Raw genomic sequence first — 20,637 nt, 5'->3', positions numbered from 1 at the left:
AAAAAAAAAAAAAAAAAAAAACACGAATCTGATCAAGAGTTTAACTGAAAAAGAATGGTACAAATGGTCCTAAGAGCAAAACACTGAAAGAAATTGTTTTGACATGCGATGTCAAGAACCACACAGCTACATGTTGCAGTGTTCCTTTAGAGCCCCAAATTGCTTGATTCAATTAAGACTTACAGAAATCACTGCCAGAGGAGATAATCAGAAAAGTTGTTCCAGCCTACCTGTGGTTGAGTCCATGGCTCCAAGGTTGTTTCTTTCAAAGGAGTTTGCGGCCTTCCCATTTCTTTCGTGTGCTTTTAAGAGAGAAAAGCAAGCATCAGGTTATCCGTTCAACAACTCCATCAGCATTCAGTACTTTCCTTTGTGGGAATAAAACACTACTCATGCACAAAATTCATACAAAATAATCATAATAAATCATGACTGCATTCATTTCAAGTAGACTATAGGTCTGGCATTTTCTGCAGATAAGTAACCTAATCTTCCTAGAGTAGCTTTTACTTTCACAGAGGGCAAGGAAAGAGGCTGGCTGTACTTACAGATTCACTGTGCTAAACAGCAATCTAGTATCAACTCTTCTTTAAATTATTGCCACCCCATTTTACAACATATGAAGATAATAGTAAGCTACTTTCATTTGTGTATTTCCAGTGAATGGTTACTAAGTGATTAAAGCTACCAAATAGTTACAGACGAAAAACCTCAGGCAAAAAGATCAGCTGATGAGTCAAGTATTCAGCAGCAGGATCTCAGGGAGAATTCAATCGAGCTCTGGTTTCTACCCTGTTTCCTCCATAGATTGTGGTATATTGAATATATATTTTCATAAAAAGGACATGGACTGCAGTGGAATTAAATAGGTGAACTAAAAGAAATATTACAGAAGAATGGAATGTTAAAACATCCTACACCCTAAAAACTAAAGGGACAAAACAGTTTTCCATCCCCATTATTTAAAGTCTGCATTGTATCTTCAACTTTACGCTGCTACCTTGGAATTTTTCAAAGGTTGACCCCAAGTACAAAGTCTATATAATCAGATTAAAGTAGTCCTCAAAGCATTAGATTTGCTAACTCTTCACTTTGTGCCAAGTTCTTTAACATTACCAAAGCATCTTGCAAGTATTTGTTAATATATGCAATTGCTGTGCTCCGATGGTAAGTGCAGAAAATTTTTTGAGCATTGGGACTGATGCGCCAGACAGCCACTCCTGAACCCATATCAGAATACACCAGGCCTGCTATAGTTAACGAGTCTTAAGATAAATAGTAAGCATCATTATTAATTACCATTACAAAATGCTCCCTACCTATTTTCAAGAGCTTCCTGTGTTATACCACAGCATTACAAATTCTGTGCATAAGACAAGCTCTGACTCTCTTGAGTGGATATTGGCACTCCCTCCTTTTAAGTTGCTCCAAAGTTTTCCTGTGCAGCAACTTGACACCTCACGGTGGAACTCCTCGCACTTCAGCCCTGCTGCAGGCATGCAGACAAGTCGCCTCGGTTTCCTTTCTCTTCGGTTTCTTTCAGTTGCAAAGTGAGAACAAGGAAAGTCAGAATAGCAGGTCCTCTGCTGAAAGACACTACCTAAGGGCCACGCTTTTTGATAAAATCCTTCCTCCTCCTGAAATACATCTCTAATGTGCTAAGGCCTTTAACACATATCACTGTCGTCTGAGACCTGGAGAAGACACTATCTGAACATCCACAAAGATAGCAAGGACTGACAAGGAGAGGGAGAGAGATGCCACTGATTGGCTTTCATATGTAATAAAATACGATCCTTTAATAGGAAACATTTTAAAAAAATATAGAGTTTGTGGTAACTTCAGTTAGCATGGAACATTCACAGGGCTCCTTTCAAAAAGGATCTTATTAAACGGCTATTTTGTTTTGGCAGTTTAGACTGCTTATAATAATATATTACAGGCAATCATTCTTACTATTCTTTACAATGTTACATTTTGGGGTAGCAACTAAATATAATTCAATCTTGAAATAAGACAATAAATACATTTTCAAAAGAAAAATAACCACAGATTCAGTGAATGCTAAACAGAGTTAAAATAAATGCATTTTGAATGGGAAGGTTGTGGGTTTTATGCATATGAAAGCAAATGTATTCTACCTTATAATGTACCTTTAAATGCAATAATCAAACATCAAAGAGACCCAAACTCATACTGACAATTATTAAGCATATCAATTGTGGTGCCAAGATACCGTAACAATTCTATATGGGATATCCTGCCGTGAACTGACATTAAAAATAATACAGTTTCTTCTGCAGAAATAGTTTTCCTCAGAATTCTGCAGTTTTTATACCACATTAGTCTGATTAATAACATTTTAGGGGGAGAGAAAAGGGGAAAAGCAAACGTATGCGTTCATGAAAAGAGAGACACAAAAATACATTTAGGCAATAAAACGCTCTAAAGTGCTTGAGTAACAACTGAAAGATTATGCTCCAAATGCTAGGTGGGACTGAATGATTGCCAAACATAGCCAGGGAAATATTTTAAATATTATAGATCAGTATCCACATTCCTATAACCCAAAGAGGTAAACGCCTTGAGTTTGTTCCACAAATCAGTAAGTAAAACATCCTCATGAACTGGCTTGAGTAGTAGGTAAGGCAAACAAGTACAAACCCAACCGATCTGGTACCGCGCTCGAGTTGAGTTTAGCCTTTCTGAAGAATTAGTACAAAGCAAGTAGCCAGGCTGCATCCTGCCACTAGGAGAGACACCTAACAGCAGCATATTTCCTTTTTTAACCCCCAATCCAGGCTTTGCGAGGTTCAAAACAAGCAAAATACTTGAATGATGTTGAGAAAGAAAATGGAAGACTTGCTAGCGATTCCTGTTGAAGTTTTACAGGATAGTTATAAAGATAATACCTTTCCTCCTACTGAGCTTATTCTTGAGGCAAAGCAAGAAATGAATACAACTTCAGATGCGTATGTACGGAAGCATCTCAAAAGCATTTGTATGTGGCGTGCTGTTCAGTACAGAAGCAGCCATCAAGAGACCACGTATTCCTCCTTGCACCAAACTTTCCTGTCTTTGCTTAACATCTTTTTGACCAGAACTAGTTTTTCAAAAGTCAAAATATTGTATTTGCTCCAGTTGACACACTTTGAAGCTCATTTTCAACCTGGCCAGGGTCCATATTTTCTCTTTGATAGTAGTTAAAAAAAAAAAAAAAAAAAAACAAAAAAAAAAACCACGGAATTTGAGTAAAGAAGTGCACCAGACAATGTATAATCTGGATTTGTGGCAACAACATTAGACATCTACAATGAGACTAAAGAACAAAGTCACAGTACAATCAGATACCTGTAAACGCAGGCTCAAAAATTTACCAAAATTAATAAATAATCACAACATATTATCCCAAAGTAGGGCTTTTTTTTTTTTTGTCTAACACTTCTTTTCCTTTCCCTAGCTTCTCCAATAACAATAGGATTAATTAATGGAAATGAAAAAGAAGTTATCTTTCTATGGCATTAATAAATTTACAGTCACGTGTTGTCTGCTTCCTGCTACAGGCAATTCCAGAGAAGCAAACAGAATAGGCAGGTGCCGAGTGCTTTCCTGCTCCTCAAATGATAACGCCTGTTCTCAGATGTCCTTCCAACATTCAGGCCCCTCCTGATCTACCATGCAACACAGACCTAGTTTGCCCCAGAGAACCAGGTAGTTTATTTGCATTACTGCTTCTTGTTATAGGGGAAAAAAATAAAATAAAGGGCACGATCCGAATTATACATGAGTTATGACTACACACAGTGTAGCTCAAAAGTAACCAGCACTAGTGCAGTTAACTAGCAGTGCATCTGCTGCACCTTGGAACGCAGCCTGTTGCAAGTCTCCCACAGCGCAAGCCTTGCGCTGAACGACACGCTACTACAGCGACCGGGCTTCTGCTACGCAAGCTACCGACCTCCACCTTGCCGGGCTACACGCACAGATTCTCCGTGCATTATAAGTAGTGCTCATTCAAAACCAAACCAAAAGAGAACACCACAACAAAGAAGTAACGATAACCTAACCAATCTTCCAGCTAGCTTCCTCCTGCACAGATAAAAGAGCATTTGCTAAAAATTAGGTATTAATTTTTGGAAGTCCCTCTCCTACCGTTTTGCTTGGAGCATTTTCCTACAGCCTTTTGCAGTTTCTGATTACTCAAAACAAACAAGAGGAGTATGCCCACAGTCTTTTGTTTACATTCCCTTCACTTCCTCAATTTAAGTTTTGCATGTAGAAGAAAATTATAACGAGATAAAGATGGAATGATTCCAGCCTGGGTATTACCTGATGGTTTTAGCAGTGCCATTAAAGCTCCCTCAGCTTGTACATGCACAGATCACAGTTTCTTGAGCAGGCAGACATGACTTTAGACTAAATTAGGTTCTTTTTTCCCACCTGATGAAAGAGGTGGCACCTCCGCGACCAGTCAGCCGTCCTTCCACAAGGGCGCAGAGCGCCCGTGGGACTCCTTCAGCTCCCGTGCTTCATCCAGCACCCCAGCCCCAGCCCTGCCCCCCAGCCTGGGAAAGGCAGCAGCCGACAGCACAAGTCGCAGCCCTATGCTCCACGTGCTCTCCAGCTAACCCGGGAACTTTGCGCTGTGGTTGTTTGCTGTCGTACCCCAGTCCCTGCTCACACCCACAGCCTTTCCCCCACTTGTCTTATTCCCTTGCCATGCTAGTTCCCATGCTCTTTTCTGTTGTCTTTAAAATGTCCCTTCCAGAACCAGCTTAAAGCAGTGGGGCCATAAGACTCAGTTTTGATGCAAAGTCAAGGTGGCAGGCTGCTTCTGCCACGGAGCGGGAAGGCAGAGGGAAAAGATTGGAGCTGACACCGATTTGGGGAGTTGAGGGAGGCTCGTTCTGTTCTGCAGCGGTACTTGTCACCCTGCGTAGCTGCCCTGGCAGAGGCACGGCCATAGGCAAGAGAGACAGGAAACCACAGAAGCTTTTATTGGCTCTAACAGGTTTCTTTATCTTAGTAAACCCTTTTGCCCACTGGGAAATGCACTGTTCCTGCAAACTATTCCCTAGGGCCAGCCAATCCTACCTACCGACAGCTAGTCCAGTTTCAAGGTATTTTCAGTGAGAAAGAAGTCTTAGTATGTGGAGCCATCGCACAGCCAGTCACATCAGTCTCCTACCTTACCACCTAGGAATTACCCTGATCAATTATGCCAGCAGTTGATACCATCCAGCATAAGGGCCTGGTAGTAAAAATATTGTGCACAAAATATTTTGCTGATACTTGGAATTCTCCATCTAGCTGGAGCAGCAAAGCAAAGCTTTAATATTTAATCAAAGTAGTTATTAAATCTTGTTTAAGGAAAAAATGAAATTCATCATAAATATTTCTTGTTTATTAGGAACAATAAGTTAACAAACATACAATTACTTATGACAACTTGACAGCTAGTACCTTCCAAAAATATTTCAACTATATAGTCTAAATATCTTTCAAATATGCTTCCCAAAACCTAGAAGAGAAAATAAACTATAAGACAGATACCAAAAGGTTATGAAAGTCATGATTTTAAGACAAACTTCATTTTTATCTTTAACATGCTACAGTACTGCTCTCCTTTCAGAAATAAAAGGTGAAACTTCTTGTGCATTTGAAACAATTCAAACTAATTTTTCAACAACTGTATGTGCACACAAGATCTCCATTCCCAAGGTATCCTTGCCCTCCAGCATTCAGTTCCTGGTGTCTGCACACGTTAGGAGGATGCATAACAAGGTACTGCTAATTTGTTCAACCTGTTTTCTCCAACAGGTTCAGCCCTGGTGTCTCTCTGCCTTGTGACCAGCTAGGATCCTGCCCTGCCAATCCCAATATAGGTCAGGAAAGTGGGACGCAACGGACTGAGGAAGAAAGATGCTCGTTCATTCGCATTCATGCCCAGCAGCCACCTAAGCAGCCTGTCCTTCTGCCTCTCCGTCTCCGAGGTGCACCTGCAGCTGGCCCTGGTCAGCAGCTTCCCAAGCCATCGCTGCCCCGACCCGAGCCCCAAGCGGCCAGGCAGCCGCCTCCGAAGACAGATGTACAACACGAACTTGTGGCAAAGTCCTTCCCTCGTTATCAGAAATGAGTTAAAATATGCTCAGTTGAAGCCTCACTCTTTCATGACCTGTAGTTTGAAAATAACATTGGTAATATCTAGAACTTAACGTATGGATATGTCTAATTGTTAAATTGTTGCTATTAAATAAGGCTACTAGTTTTCTTTCAGATCTTACTTAACTATCACCACAGGCTGCAAACAGAATTAATTCTTGCACTCAAACTTTTTATTCAGATACTAAATACTGGATGTATTTAGCTAGTAGTCATTTTTTTTTAATCCCACTTCCTATTGATTTTTTTCCCCCCTCCCAAACCCTGGATTTATTAGAGTTAAAAAAAGTTATGACATGACAGTTTTGTTTTATGTATTTTGCTTTCTGGAAAAGCCCTAAAATAATCTAGATGGATACTACCACCTTACTAATGGTTATTGATTGCTGTGAGAAGCAAAAGCAGATGAAATTCAAAGATAATATGATGCATTTTTCTCTGGTGCCTTGCAAAATTGCTACAGCAGCACTGTCTGACTCGAAGTGCTTCACTTCTGCACTTTACAGGAAAGGGAAGAAGAAAGGTGCTTTATGAAATTGTCTTTAAAGTATTGTATTGTATTGTTTAAAGTGAGATTTGGGGAGCAAACAGTAAGAGATACTACGTAAGCAGTATATTAGCTGCGTTACATTAAGATTGTCTTGTCAGGATCATCATGTGTTTAGGGGCAGCTTTTGTCTTTTGTAGTTGTGTCTAGAGCACACTCCCAAGAGCTACATTTTTCAGACAGAAACTGCAGAGTCTACTGATTTTCTGTCCCACATTGTGATCAAGAAATCACGTATACTAATTTCACTGTCCACAGAAAACATCTTTATCATCACACTGAGACAGAGAAATGCTATAAGCCTGGGAAGCAGCTTATCTCCATTAACAATGTCTCTTCCTTGCCTCTAAGTTGATTTCAGGTAATTGGATTCCTGCAGTCCTCTCTTCCAACCCCCCAAGATCCTTCATGTGAAAGGCAAACAGAAAAGAGACACAAGGTTACTTTAAGTGCAAAAAAAAGTATAAATTAATGTGACAAATTGCTAGAACAAAGTATTTTGTTCCATATTTCCAAGTTTTATATAAACACGAAAACAAATCTGTATGGCTTAGAAGGAAATATATAGGAAAACCATAGGACAGCTGAAATCAAGGCATTAGTAATGATTCATGTAGGAGTGTTTCCGTTTTGTGTTTAGGAAACATTTGGTCTGCCTTTTACTAAAAAATAAACAGACAAGTCAGGAGACAGAGGTATCAGCCAGGAACCTGCAGCTTCCATCCCCGAAAGGGGGTTTGCGACCACCTTCCCGTACCAGAGAGCAGTCTGCAATCACCGCCTACGCAGCGCTACCGTGTTTGGCTGTAACAACCGCTACTCCATTTCTGAAGATATCAAAATGCCCCGCGATGCTGCTGTGTGTCCTCCCAGTGATTCCTTGGCCTCAAAAGCCACAATTTAACCCAGCAAGTCTCTAACACTGCTGCCAACAGGCAGCTGTTATCTTGCAATTACCTCTTCAAAGATGAGATAAATCACCCACTGCATACACAGGCAGACGGGTATTATAAGGCCATGATTTCCAGAGGTGCTGCACACCCAGTCTCCATCATTTAGAGCTGTTGAGCTATTACTTTAGGGGAAAAAAAAAAAAAAAGCAGCCCCTCGCTTAGTACTTTTGCTCCAAGGCACCGCCAAGGGTGGCGGGTGTCTGGTAGGAGATGGGATCAGGAGAGACGGGGAGGGTGTGGGGTGGGGGCTGCACGACTACAGCACACTAGGAAAGCTCAGAGGTTTAACAAAGCCTGACATGAGATTTGCCAGATGGTTCTGTACCGGATTGTAAAACTTTAAACTAATCTTCATTTAAGAGTTTTAAGGGCTGTATCCCTCTTATAAAGCCTCTTGCTCTTTTGCCTGGTTGATTCTGGTAAATTATAGATCAGACTTTAGAAAACTGCTTCCATGAACAGCGGCTCCTTAAATCTCAGCTAAACTGAGCAAGAAGATTACATGTTATTATGATGTAGCACAGCAGGATTTTTCTACAGCAAACATAATGATGTAGAGGATAAAACCATCACTCTGTGCAAGGAGGTCACCCGCAGAAGAACACCACCTTTCCCACAGCCAGCAGAGCCGGGCACGGGCACCGTGCGCACGGCAAGCTTCTTAACGGGTCTAGAAAGAAACTCAGTCATAAGCAAAACCCAAGTCTATATTTCAAGATTCAATGCTCAAACACCTTACAAGAAAGGAGATGTCAGTTGAGAGAAATGATTCCAGACATTACTAGGAAAAGTATCTATTTCAAGGGCACTTGTAGGGGAAATGCATCCCACTGGTTTCACGCAAGGAGAAGGGATTTTCTCCAAGTCCCCAGTGAAGTGTCAGAAACTGCATGGGGCATTAAAAATTAAAATGCTCACTAATCTTTCAAGAGTACGCACACACACTTTTAATTCTAAGTCAAAAACACTTCACTTGGACACAAAGCACTTCACAAGCATAAAGCAAAGTCAGTAGACTAGAAAGCCTAGAAACTTTCTACCTGCTACCAGTATTTGTACTTTTACACAGTATCTTCACAATTAGTCTGTTCAAACTACCGTACAGGGAATTAATATGTTTTAGTCACTAAATGATGACAAAGTTGAAGGTGGGGAAAAACAAAAATAAAAGCCAGCATTTGGTAAATAGTAATAGCAAGATTTCAATAACCAGAAGTTGAGACCATCAAATTCCAAGATTTGATATAGTAACACTTTTAACAAACTTGTGACCTAACAATCTTCTGAACAGCTGATGCAAACATTTAAGCCTGTTCAGCTTGGAGTCAGCAGTCTATTGAATTTGCTCTCATTTTCTGTACATGATTTTGAATACAATAAAATAATGTCAAGTGACTTCCCTTTCTCTCTCTTTTTAATTGAAGCATTATTTCTTGCACATGAAAGCTTTTGACTTGAAAGCAATCAGGTGTGATATTCACAGCTCTGGGCATTTTGAAATGTCATGCACAGGAATTATATGGATTTATCCTAAAGCTCTGTGCAAGAGTTTCAGCATTTTGCAATGCCTTATCTATCATACTATGTTATTCAGGACTTGTTGTTCAACTTAATTCATTACATTTAAGTAACAATACAATACTGTGTTTCGTAATGTGCTTTAGCATACACGTTGTTGCTAATGTATTTAAACAAAAAAATTTTCCCCAAATCCTGGCTATAGGAATAGAAGTATTGCCACAAACTCAGTTCACCCTAATGGAGCAAGACTATTCTGATTTTTGATAAAAATAGAACTTTTAGTTTGTATATGTAAGAGTTTCAGTGGTAATAGTTGATAAAATATTCTCACACTGCATGTTCTGACTCAAAACTATTTAAATATATAAAATTATTGTGACATTATATGCTAAGGTATTCTCACAGCAACTGAAAAAAGGAACATAATATCAAACAGCTTGTTTTAGTTGCTTGAGCTCTACTTAGCGTTTAAAGAATGAATATAAATGTACACAAATCCATTTTGCGACTCAGATATAAAGCATGTTAAAAATGTAGTACCTGAGAGAAAAATCATGAATTTTTATATTTTCTGCATATTTTCTCCAGAGTTCCTAAGATCATCTTTTCTTGTTATATCCCTTCACACAATAGTTGTTCCTTCTGAAGGTTAACCAGAAAGCGGACACTGTAAGCTCTGTCCCTATCCACCTTGTACAAATGGCTGTTTTCTCTAGGGCTTGTTGTCTTCTTTCTCCATAATGTGACAAAGTTACATTTTACAGAAATCCAGCTTCCTGTAGCATTTGCAATTTAAATTGCTCTTTCTCTCTCAATATGAAGTCTGACCTGCATAATGGTGCTAAATGCTAAGTCGTCTGTTTTTTTACTTTATTAATACAAGTAAACTAAAATTACATTATCTGTGCCAGCCAGGACATGGCTGGTGAAGAGGGGCCTGAATGGGAATCTAATGCCGATTACAGCCAGGAGAGAACAGCTGACAAAGTTCTCAGCTTTAAGCTTTGAAGTGTGGCAGAACTAAGGAAAATATGCCACCTTAAATTAGCTTTTCCAGAAAGTTAATAAATAGGCTTACTCATAAAGAACAGCAAGACTAATCTGCAATTCTCTTGACATTAGAGACAACAAGATCTATAGAAGCCTTGTTGGATCATCAGCTCTTTTCATTTGATGTCATCCTATTTATATTTCTTATCCCCAACTGTGCCTATTTGTCATATAAAGAATGTTGGATTTTTTCAAGTGCATATTGTAGGTTTTAGTTTATGTAGTAAAATGTCAGACTGTTCTTTAGGTAGCAAGAGTATGTCCAGAATAGGTACATGTAACATAAATAATCCCATAAGAGATACAAAAATACTTCTGGAAATTGACTTTTATCAAGTCTGAGTAAAACATTAAACAGATCCTAACATGTTGAACAGCATTCAAACTGAATGCAAACATAGTATTACTTATAAAACAGGGAGGAAGAGGAAAACATGTTTAGAAGCCACCAAGAGTTAAGCATCTACTGCTCTTAAGGTAAGAGTAGGTCCTTGTACTCTAAAATAGATGTTTTTGATTTGAGCAGAGTGATGGATCTACCTTAGACCAATCTATGGGCTTTATCAGCAGAACTTGTGATTACTTATGTCTTTACTTGTAAGAAGACTCAGATGTGTTTTTCACATTATTCTCCTTTCATTTGTTACTTTACACGCAGCCAGGATAGAATCTGAAATCTAAATACTATTACAGTAAAATACCCTTTAAAGTTGTAGGACAGTCTTGTTAACCAAGGAAACCAGTGCCTGCCTGTCTCTCTGCAACTTCTTCCTTTTCCTTGGACAACCACGCAAGTCAGCTTTACTCTAGAAGTATCGCTATCCTCATTTTCAGAATGGCAAATTGAAGAAGTCACCCAAAAGGTTATTTTTAAAGCAAGAGACAACCAGTATATCTCAATTTCTCTCTCTAATGGCAAGAGTAAAGGAAAAAGACACACACTCTCTCTTTGATAAGATTTGGAAGAAAACTATTTTCATAAAATACATTAGAACATTCAAAGCAGATTTCATAGTATAAAAACTAATCTGCAAGACATCTTTCCAAACAGATGCACCTCACAGACTCTGCCCCCCTGCAGAGATTTCCAAAGTAACCCCTCAATCAAAATATTTTGTATGTGCTATAAGAAAATTATTTTTGTTATATACTTTAATAAAATATCATCTGTTACATTGTAGAGGACAGTCTTATTGAATGACGCACTGCTTAATTCAAGTTATTTTCTAAGTTGTTGCAAATAATTCTTTTTCCATCTCTGGTTTCTCTGCAGTATTACAGGCACATGGCATATGAAATCTGAACAAATGAGTTAAATGGATATCTCAGTTACAAGCTCAGGCTCCTAAGTAGATGAAAATTAAATTCTTCGAATTTCAGCATTCTTGCTAAAATGCTAGAAAAGGTATTTTTAATGCTGAATCCAAAACACAATCCTAAAGCGCAGGCATATATGGTCTAGTTAGTTTGGACACCAAAAGTAGTGGAGATGTGGCAGCAGAGACTTCAGTCTGAGGCAGTTTACAAAGAAATAATTTATATTCTACAGTAAGATTTAATACTCCCCCCCCCCAAATGCCACATACGGTTAGAAGAAACTGCAAAATAACAGGAATTTCCATTTCCAGATAGATAAGCTCACATCTACGAGCTTACAAATCAGATGATCACTGCAAACTGTCCTCAATTTTGTAGAAAAAACCCATCACTATGGATTAAGGAAAGCAATATGAACAAAGCTACTGTTTTGTACACAGAGCTCTTATAACCAATTTGCCACTTTCCTTAGTGTGTATCAGGGGGAACTGTTTCTTTCTTTCTTTTTTTTTTTTTTTTTTGGGGGGGGGGACACAGATGATGTATTCCAGGAATAATTTGAGCTTTTAGAAACAGTTAATGAAATAAAAATCATTGACCTGTCATTCTGATAGAAGTTGAGGGTTCTGGGGGTTCTGGGTATCTCACTTAATGTAAGAAATTCGCAGATAAACACTTAGAAGATGACAAGTGAAAATGAGGGTAAAAATACAGAAATTTGCCATCACTGGATTTCTAAATTATCTGCACTGAATTACCCTAAGCACACTTTCTGTGAAATCTGTGGCAGTAGAATCATACACAGTAGCCACTCTTGTAAGTGCATCATTCTGTCCATGTGCAACAGACTGGGAAAAGTTTCATTTAAAATATTTAGATAATTTTCTAAAGGCTTATGCAAGTTTTCTGTGACCTTCTGCAAAACACCCAATTTAGGTTTTCAAACAAACATTCAGTTATCTCAGGATTATTGCACTAAACTTGCAGTTTAAGTTCAAAATCCTAAGGAATACAAATACACTCACAACTTACATGACCCTTAGACATTTTAGGATTATATTCTTTATAGCTCTGCCCCCGACACCCTATAAAGCAGTATTGAAAGAAAAAATCTGAACTCATACTTCCATAGGAACAATATTGGGTCACGATTCACTTAAAAAAAAGATTTCCCCCCCCCCATACAAACAGACCAGAAAAGTTACTCAAATGGTCACTTTCTGAAGTAATGGAAACCACTTTTCCCTATGACCCCTTAAGTATTCTTGTCAGTCCCATTACACCACAGTAAACTAACATAAAATGCCAGTATTACAGCAATATAAAGTTGTTACAAACTATATATTTATGAAGCCTCAGTGTTTTGAAGTAAAATAGTAAGTATTTTTGCTTTCTTTACTATTCCAGAATTTTCTCAAATGGTACATTCAGAAATGAAGATGCCACAAAACTTGTTGACTGAACCAAAAGGAACTTGCCAGGCAGTAATATGCAATACAGAAAGATGGACTAAACAAATGCATCAACTTTTCTTTCCCCCTTTCCTTCTCCAAGTAGCAGAGCACATACTCTGCTGTTCAGTATCAGCGAGCAAAAGTCTAGTCTATGTCCCAAAAAGCAAGCCCCAAACTTGTCGTGTCTTTCAGAATTTCTCCGTTTAACTCGAGGCAGCGGTGGACCTGGCACGAGCACACTCGAGATTTACACGGGGCAGCCAAGGGCCCTATTTTGACAACATGCTAAAATAGTTGTGCAAAGCTTGTTTCTTTAGCTAACGACAAGTTGGAATAACAATGAAAATAAGAACAAATGTCACCTGGTACTCAGCAGATGTTAAAAATTACTGCAGGTAAGATACCAGACAAAAAGAACTGAAAATCCCAGTGAAAATGATAAACCTTTTGAAACAGAGAAGATATTTGTTCTCCTTTGTATGCTTAGTATAATCTCCTGATTATACTAAGAAAAATTAAGTACATTAAATACAAAAAACAGCTAAAATAATAAAATGTTAAATAACATACAAAGAATATGACATAAAAGAGTTCCCTTAAACACGGATGCTTTTAATACAGAGTAAAATAGGACAAAATGAATGCGTGTCACACAACTCATGTTAGACAAAAGATTTACCAAACAGGGATGGAGGAAGACTTCTAGAACACTAAAGATCAAATTAAAAAAAAAGTTCTCCACACTAAATATGTAAAAAAAATATGTCCAGGGCATAGGCCTAATTCTGCCTTGTCATGAATCTTTGAAGTATTTTACCTAAGCTCACTTTATTCTGAGTGAGTACAGATGTTGTTCATCTTAAGCTTTGTAAAACAGCAAGACAAGATTTGGTATTTTACTACAGTGGTATGCACAGTACGTGTTAAATGCATTATCCTGTGGTCAGACACTGCCATGGTTGCCAACTGATCAGAAGTTATATAAGAAGATAATAGGTGGAAACAAACCAAAACGAGAATACTGTATTAAGATTAATACGTTCTCCAGAAGATTAAATTTTAGTTTAGTTTAGTTACTGGCTTAAGTCTGAGGTTTGTAGACTTCAAAGTTAGCATTACCAACTTATGCTTTAGTACTTTCTAATCAAGAGATCTTTTGAACTACTGTTCAGCATTGCTTTTTTTTTAATCATCAATAATTGTCATTTCACACACTTCCTACAGTGATGTAAAAGTGCTGAAGGGCTCATGCCATACAAAAACCCATTTTCAGAGTGTTGTGTCCTTACAGACCAGCACAAGCCGTGTTACATCCTCAGCGACCCACCGAAGCAGTCTGACTGGCGAGAGGACTGCACCTCTCGTCAGCTTGTCCAGTCTTCCAAAAGCCCATCTAAAAACTCAACAAAAAAAGCTGTATTTTTCACATCAACTCCAAAAGACAGAAGGTCACATCAAATCCTAACGTGTTGTCCGAGTACTTGAATCTAGTGCTAGTCTCATTCCTACAAGTGAAAAGATGAAGCTGGCAACAGGGGAATAGGAAAGAACTGGAGAGGGACCACCATTACACACGAAGGAAGGAGAAGTCTCAGCCAAATAGCACAAGATCTAACTATCCAATTACTTTATTATTACTAGTAAAGTCTAATGAAAATATAAAACTGCTAACAAGCCAAGTTGCACGGCGAGGCTGGAAGATAGCCACAGCTGCTTGGACCACCGCTGCACACATATCATTTGGTATATCCATAGCTTATTTTGAGATTTGCTGTATTCTATTACACTTTATTCACCTTCTCGCATACACAACCTCTTTCTCATTTGCCTATGAACATGTGAGTTAATGCACCCCCTTACACAGACACCACTTGTAAGGCCATGAGCAAGTGCATCTTCCTAAATCTCCGATTTTCTGAGGAATTTTAGAAACCAATTTGGGATTTCAAGATTTTCTTTGTTACAGGGACATTTTTAAAGATCTATATTAAGTTGTTAAAAAGAAAGAGATTAGAAATTCACTAATCTTAGAAAGACCAAGAGCAGTAAATACAAAATTGAAAAAAAGAATGTCATACTGTACTTTTATTCTTGACACATCAATGAATCACATTAAAGAATTAGATCACATGTCCCTCACCTATTACCCAGCTCATTGCACAGAGAATCTAGACTCACTCTTCAACAAGACACTAGATAAAATACTAGTAATACAGAATTAATAATTTCCCTTCAGAATCTCTCCGTAGGTACACAAAATCTTACAAAAACAAGAAAAAAAAGAAAAAAAATCCACTGTCAAAAGTTTTTCTTTCATTTCTGTGTATACAAGTATTACATTTATCTCTGACTTTACAGAAATATTCTACTACAGCATAAAATCCCAACTGATCCATTTTAGGTAAACCAGTTTAAGTTTCAGCAAAATTTAGTGTGGAAGAGTCTTACCATAAAAAATGAAAATGAGTATGAAGAAAATTATATATCTCTCATGAACTGCTAAACAGACATCTCTTTACAACAGAAAGGAGATTCACTTTTTAAAGTTTGTCACGTTTCTCTCCCAGAAACATATGGGAATTTGATTTTTATTCTCTCTCTTTCTCAGTCCTTATGAAGTTCTCTAGTTTATAAAATTTCTTCAAGCAATTTTCTGCCAGCAATTGGCCTCTTTATTTTACTTCTACCACAAACTCCCAAGCATAGAAGTAGATTCTTTGTTGTTCGGAGATCTGTGCTTAATCCTACCCTTCTTTTTGGTTCAGAAATGTCTGCCTGTATCTGCATCATTTTACTTTGGGGCATCATTTAACTTTGTCCTCCCTAGCCACAAGTTCTCACAGACCCTCCCACAAACTTTTCACTTCAGTAATTGATTTGCTGTCTCCTCTAACCATCCTTCACAGCAAATCAATCCTCTGACTCCTCCAACTTTTCTAAAGGCTTAGCTCTTGAATACAGAAGAGTAAAAGTTGGAAGCACCCTCCTCCTTTCTGTATTTTGCTGTGGCAGTTGAAAAAGATTGATTTTTATATTAAACTTTTGCCATCACAGTTGGGTTCAGATAGAGCCAATGGACCACTGCTCCTCATCTCATTGTCACTATGGTCAATGAGAGCCAGAAGGCAGCAGAACATTGTGAATATACAGCCGGAAGCAAAGGACTTCCCTCCGCACTAGTGCTTTGGATACGTCTCCCCTGCAGCGCACATGCACAAAAATTTCTGTTCACACATGCTACAATTTCTAGGATATGCTTTTCCATCTTACATTTTTGGAATATTAGGCTTGATTCTCTCACTTCTTACAACTTGTCTCGTTGTTTATGGGTCTACCAGGGAAAAGATGCAACCAAAAAAATGAAAAAACTTATACATACATATATACACACATATATGACTTGATCTTAACTGACTAGAGACCACGATTAGCCACCTAAAAAATATTCTCAAGAAGCTACACAGAAATGGCCTGCTGTACTTCAATAATCCCAAGAATGATTAAAGAACAAGTTGTTCAGATGCCCTAGAGCAAATCAATAATTGAGCTTCACGTGAGATGTTTTTGTATCTTAGAAAGAGCACCGCATTACTACATAGGTCAGAAAAAAAGGATGGAAAGAGAGACAGATGAGGTAAACATATCTCCTGCGGTAATGTTAAAATGAACAGCATTGTTCATCACAGAAGAAAGAAAATGAAAAGTATAAAGAGGAGGATACATATACTGATAAGCACAGCTATGTTTGTGCATCAAGTAAATTACATGGCAACTGCCTACAAAAATCTAGTTCAAGAAAAATGAGGAAAGAAGATCAAATTACCATGTTGGGTGTTTAAGGAATCGAAGAAAAAAAAGTCTCGTACATCACTAGCAAGGCTGTGGATTTCACAAAATGGCATTAAAGAGTAACAATATTCAGAACTATAATAGTTAAGATAAACACACTCACGACCTCTGGAGAGCAGTGTAGACCCTCATCTACCAGCACCTTTAAACTATTCTAAGCTATGGGAGCTAGATCTTTGTAAGCGATAAATCCACATTTCTAACACATTTCTCATAAGCAGCTCACATTTGCCCCCATTAGTTCTGGTGTACTTCAGCTTTAGCAACACAGCATTTATTTCTGCAGGTTTGCATTTGTCCACACACATTTGATGTGAGCTGGCAAACCACAGCTCGTCTCCAGAGCAAAACGACTCCTTGAACATCTCCAGACCTCTAGCTGACAAGCAGGCTACGCCAAGGTGCCCCTACAAAGGTGCTCCAGTGACTTTGCTTCAGTAACTGGAAGTCAGAGCTCCAAGGACACAACTTCTCCAGCGTAGGCAGTGCTTTGGAGACACAACCCAATGAGGCATCTCATGCCTCTGATTAAAACCTGTGTCCAAACCAATAGAGATCACATAGCTGCCCCTCCAGCAAAATCTCTTCTTTATGATTACATTAGCCTATTTTTAGGGATCACAGAGTCCACAGTAGGTATTAACTGGGAGAAAGTGGCTTATGAAAGCAAGTAACACAGAATATCTATCTCAGGGTGGAGTCTTTCAAGACTGATTTTCAAGTGTAACTCCTCACTAGTCTATAAACTTATCTACAAAGCCTTTCTTTACCACATGTATAGTTCCAGTGTAACAATCAAAAAAAAATACAGAATATATTCTTTTGCTGTTAAAGACATAATAATGCTGACTGCATTAATTCAGTACTGGAACATTACTAAAGACTTAATTTGTTTGAGAGTTCAAAGTAATGTTGTGTCTTTAACAATGCACGACAGCTGAAAATCCACCTAGAACATTGAACTTCTCTGGAAAATTAACATTTTCACCCTACCTAAAATTTCTTAGTACAGAACCACATTTGTTAGATTGCTATCCTTCACATAAGACGGACGTATTAGGAAGAAATAGGAAGCTTCTGGATTTCATGAATCACCCTATATGTGATTTTTATTTATTTTTTTTTGAGGCATGCTTATTTGATTTCAGTAAGTTGCACCACCTTATAAACTGTGTTTAGCAATAACAACAATACTTTGCGGAAGAAATTGTAAGGTAGAAAGAGTAGATATGTTGTCCCATATTTGCTAGATACTTGCTGCAATAGCTTTTAATCCTGTATGTTAATACAGTAAAATTGTTTCTCTACTCAATGTTATAACAGTCTGATCTTTTCTCCCATACAGTTTGTAGTTCATTGATTTCTCTGAAAGTCAGAAACCAACGTGTTTCAGGGAGTTTAAAAGGAAAAAAAATTAAATGTCCTGGGGCATTAAAGTCAGCTCCCTAATGCACAGTAAGCATTTACCAGAATAAAAAGGTTTTATGGTTCCAGAGGCTCAACATGCATTTTTCTGCTTTTATAAGTCAACAGGTCCACACTAACTGCACCCTTAGTATTCATAAATCATCCAATTCATTATCAGCCAGTGCTGGTTGGTCGCACAGTAAACGCAGAGAAGTTAGCTCTGAGAAGTCAGATCCCAGTGCTGCACGCTGTACCAAATTTGACGCAGTTCTCAGATTGCCATCTGTGCTACGTGTCAAGAGAAAACGCACCTCACTGACAGGTATCACAAACTATTACAAATACAGCACTGACAAGGAAAATGCAAGCACTTCGGCCTTGTCAACCAAATGTTAAAATTTATAGCCAAGTTGCACTGTATCAGAATCATTAGCTGTTACAGCAGAGAGGAAACAAAGGAAGTACAGCTAAAAGGTTTGATATGGATCATCATTTGATAGGCTCCCGACCGGTGCCCTCCACAACTGCCACCACAGAATTTCAGCAGAAAATTAGAGTGCATACATTTATCCTCTACTAATGCACCCCTGCCCCCAATCCCTGCTACGGGGGACAACCACCATTGGATCACACATTTCCAAGGACTCTTCCAAAGCTGACGGTTTCTGTTTTGAACTAAGTATGACTTTGTGAAAATGAGAGAACAGATTCAACTACAGCTTGTAGTTATTCTCATTTCCAGAGGAGGCTTCCCCAAGGCTGCAAGCGTCCACAGCTACACCTACCTATCTTTTGCTTCTTGGGTCCTGCTTTCTCCTTTCCCCAGACTGCAGAGATGTTGCAGTACACAGCTGAGACACATGCACACATACAAAGACAACATAAGTGCTTAAATTTCTTTTGCATGAACTACAGCCCCCACCACGGCTGGGCAGCACGCATGCAGCAGGGACTCGGACGTCCCCAGCTCCAGGAGTGAAGGCACAGGTCACCTGCACCCCCTGGCGATGCGCAACGGAGGAGAGAGCAAACTCTTAAACCTTAGACCGGGCCCAACTACCCGGCACTATGGCCTGGCTGGAAGGAGAACACCTAGAAAGGTGAGCAGCTTGATATAGAAGACTGTCTTTTAAACTTTCCAAGTCTTTTGAAAGCCTAGTCAGAAAGAAGCTAAGGGAATTTATAATAGATATGTTATAAATTGTGGTTAAAAATGCACAAAAGATCCTAGAACCTTTTTCTGGGCATCCCAGCTTAGCTGCTGGTTAAATTTTCAGTGACAAAAAGGCTTTGGGGTTTTGTGTTCTGTTTTGGCCCAGCCTCCCCACACTACTGTTTTAATAAAATTAGCTAATATATGTTTGATATCAAAGGGGTTGTTCAGTGCTCATTCAATTTTCATTTTTAAGTAATTTTAGAAAAAGATCAAATACAGATTGTGAGCTTACTGGCTTCTCTCCCCCCGCATGGAGCATCTCTTTACTGAAGAAATTAAGAAAAGGCATTAAGAAAGCGATTTTTATTGCTGCCAACATAACTACAATATTTGATGCAAGAAAAAGACATTTTTGGCAAAATAAAAAGGACACTACAAGAGGAGTACACTGGGGACTTTTGTAATTTCTGGTATCCTCGTTCCTTAAATGCATAGAATGATGGCACCTAAAGGCAACTTTGCAGAATCAGTAAATGGGGTGCTATTTCTCTGATTATTGAAGAAAAACAATCTTTACAAGTCACTTTTTCTAAATTTGTAAGAATTAGGCCATGATGCTTTCCAACATATTATAATACCATTTTCTGTGAAAAATGAAGCTTTTCTATGGATAAAGCAGCAGATGTAAAATCTCAACTTTCCACTTCCCTGATGGTTATAGGATTGATATATTTCAAAGTGCTCATTTGAATCTAGTATCTAGAAAATAATATAAGAAGGGAGAGCTAACTCTAGTTAATAAAGTATCATAAATCAATTGTTCTCTTATTTCATTAAGAGATTTGTAACAAGTCAAGGCTTGGGAAATACATGCTGAATCTCACACTGAAAACTTGGTAATTATTGCAGTAAACACAGTTCCAGTGTACTTGGTTTAAGTTTGGATAAATGACGTATCAGTGCATCCACAGCTCTCTAAAAGAGGAGCAACCAAACTGTTTCACTAGAAAGGTGGGGTGGGAGGATGGGAGGAGGAGACCAGGGGAGGGACTTTCAGATGCACATACACTTCACATATGTTAACTGCAAGATGACTTACCACTTATTTCTTATTAATGATCTGGAATTGTATAGGAATGGGCTAAGAGGAGAAAAGGAAGCAACAGTTTTACCTCTGAAACTTAGAACAGTATTTTAGTTCACATGTTTAGTATGTGAACT

At 38.4% G+C, this 20,637-nt stretch overlaps 1 protein-coding gene across 1 annotated transcript in view; it reads right to left on the bottom strand.

Annotated features, from left to right (window-relative positions):
- PCDH11X (protocadherin 11 X-linked) overlaps window positions 1-20,637 on the bottom strand; it is a 512,224-nt gene that overhangs the window by 257,340 nt on the left and 234,247 nt on the right. The window contains exon 5 of the mRNA XM_085319603.1: window positions 231-302. Within this exon, the coding sequence (XP_085175729.1) occupies window positions 231-302 (72 nt within the window). The remainder of the gene's footprint in view (window positions 1-230; window positions 303-20,637) is intronic.

Source organism: Rhea americana, unplaced genomic scaffold (assembly GCF_003343005.1).
Source record: "Rhea americana isolate MKP2758 unplaced genomic scaffold, rheAme1 scaffold_6, whole genome shotgun sequence".
In the NCBI taxonomy this organism is placed as follows: domain Eukaryota; kingdom Metazoa; phylum Chordata; class Aves; order Rheiformes; family Rheidae; genus Rhea; species Rhea americana.
Note: the sequence above shows the minus strand (reverse complement) of the source record. Positions and strands in the feature narration are given on the sequence as shown.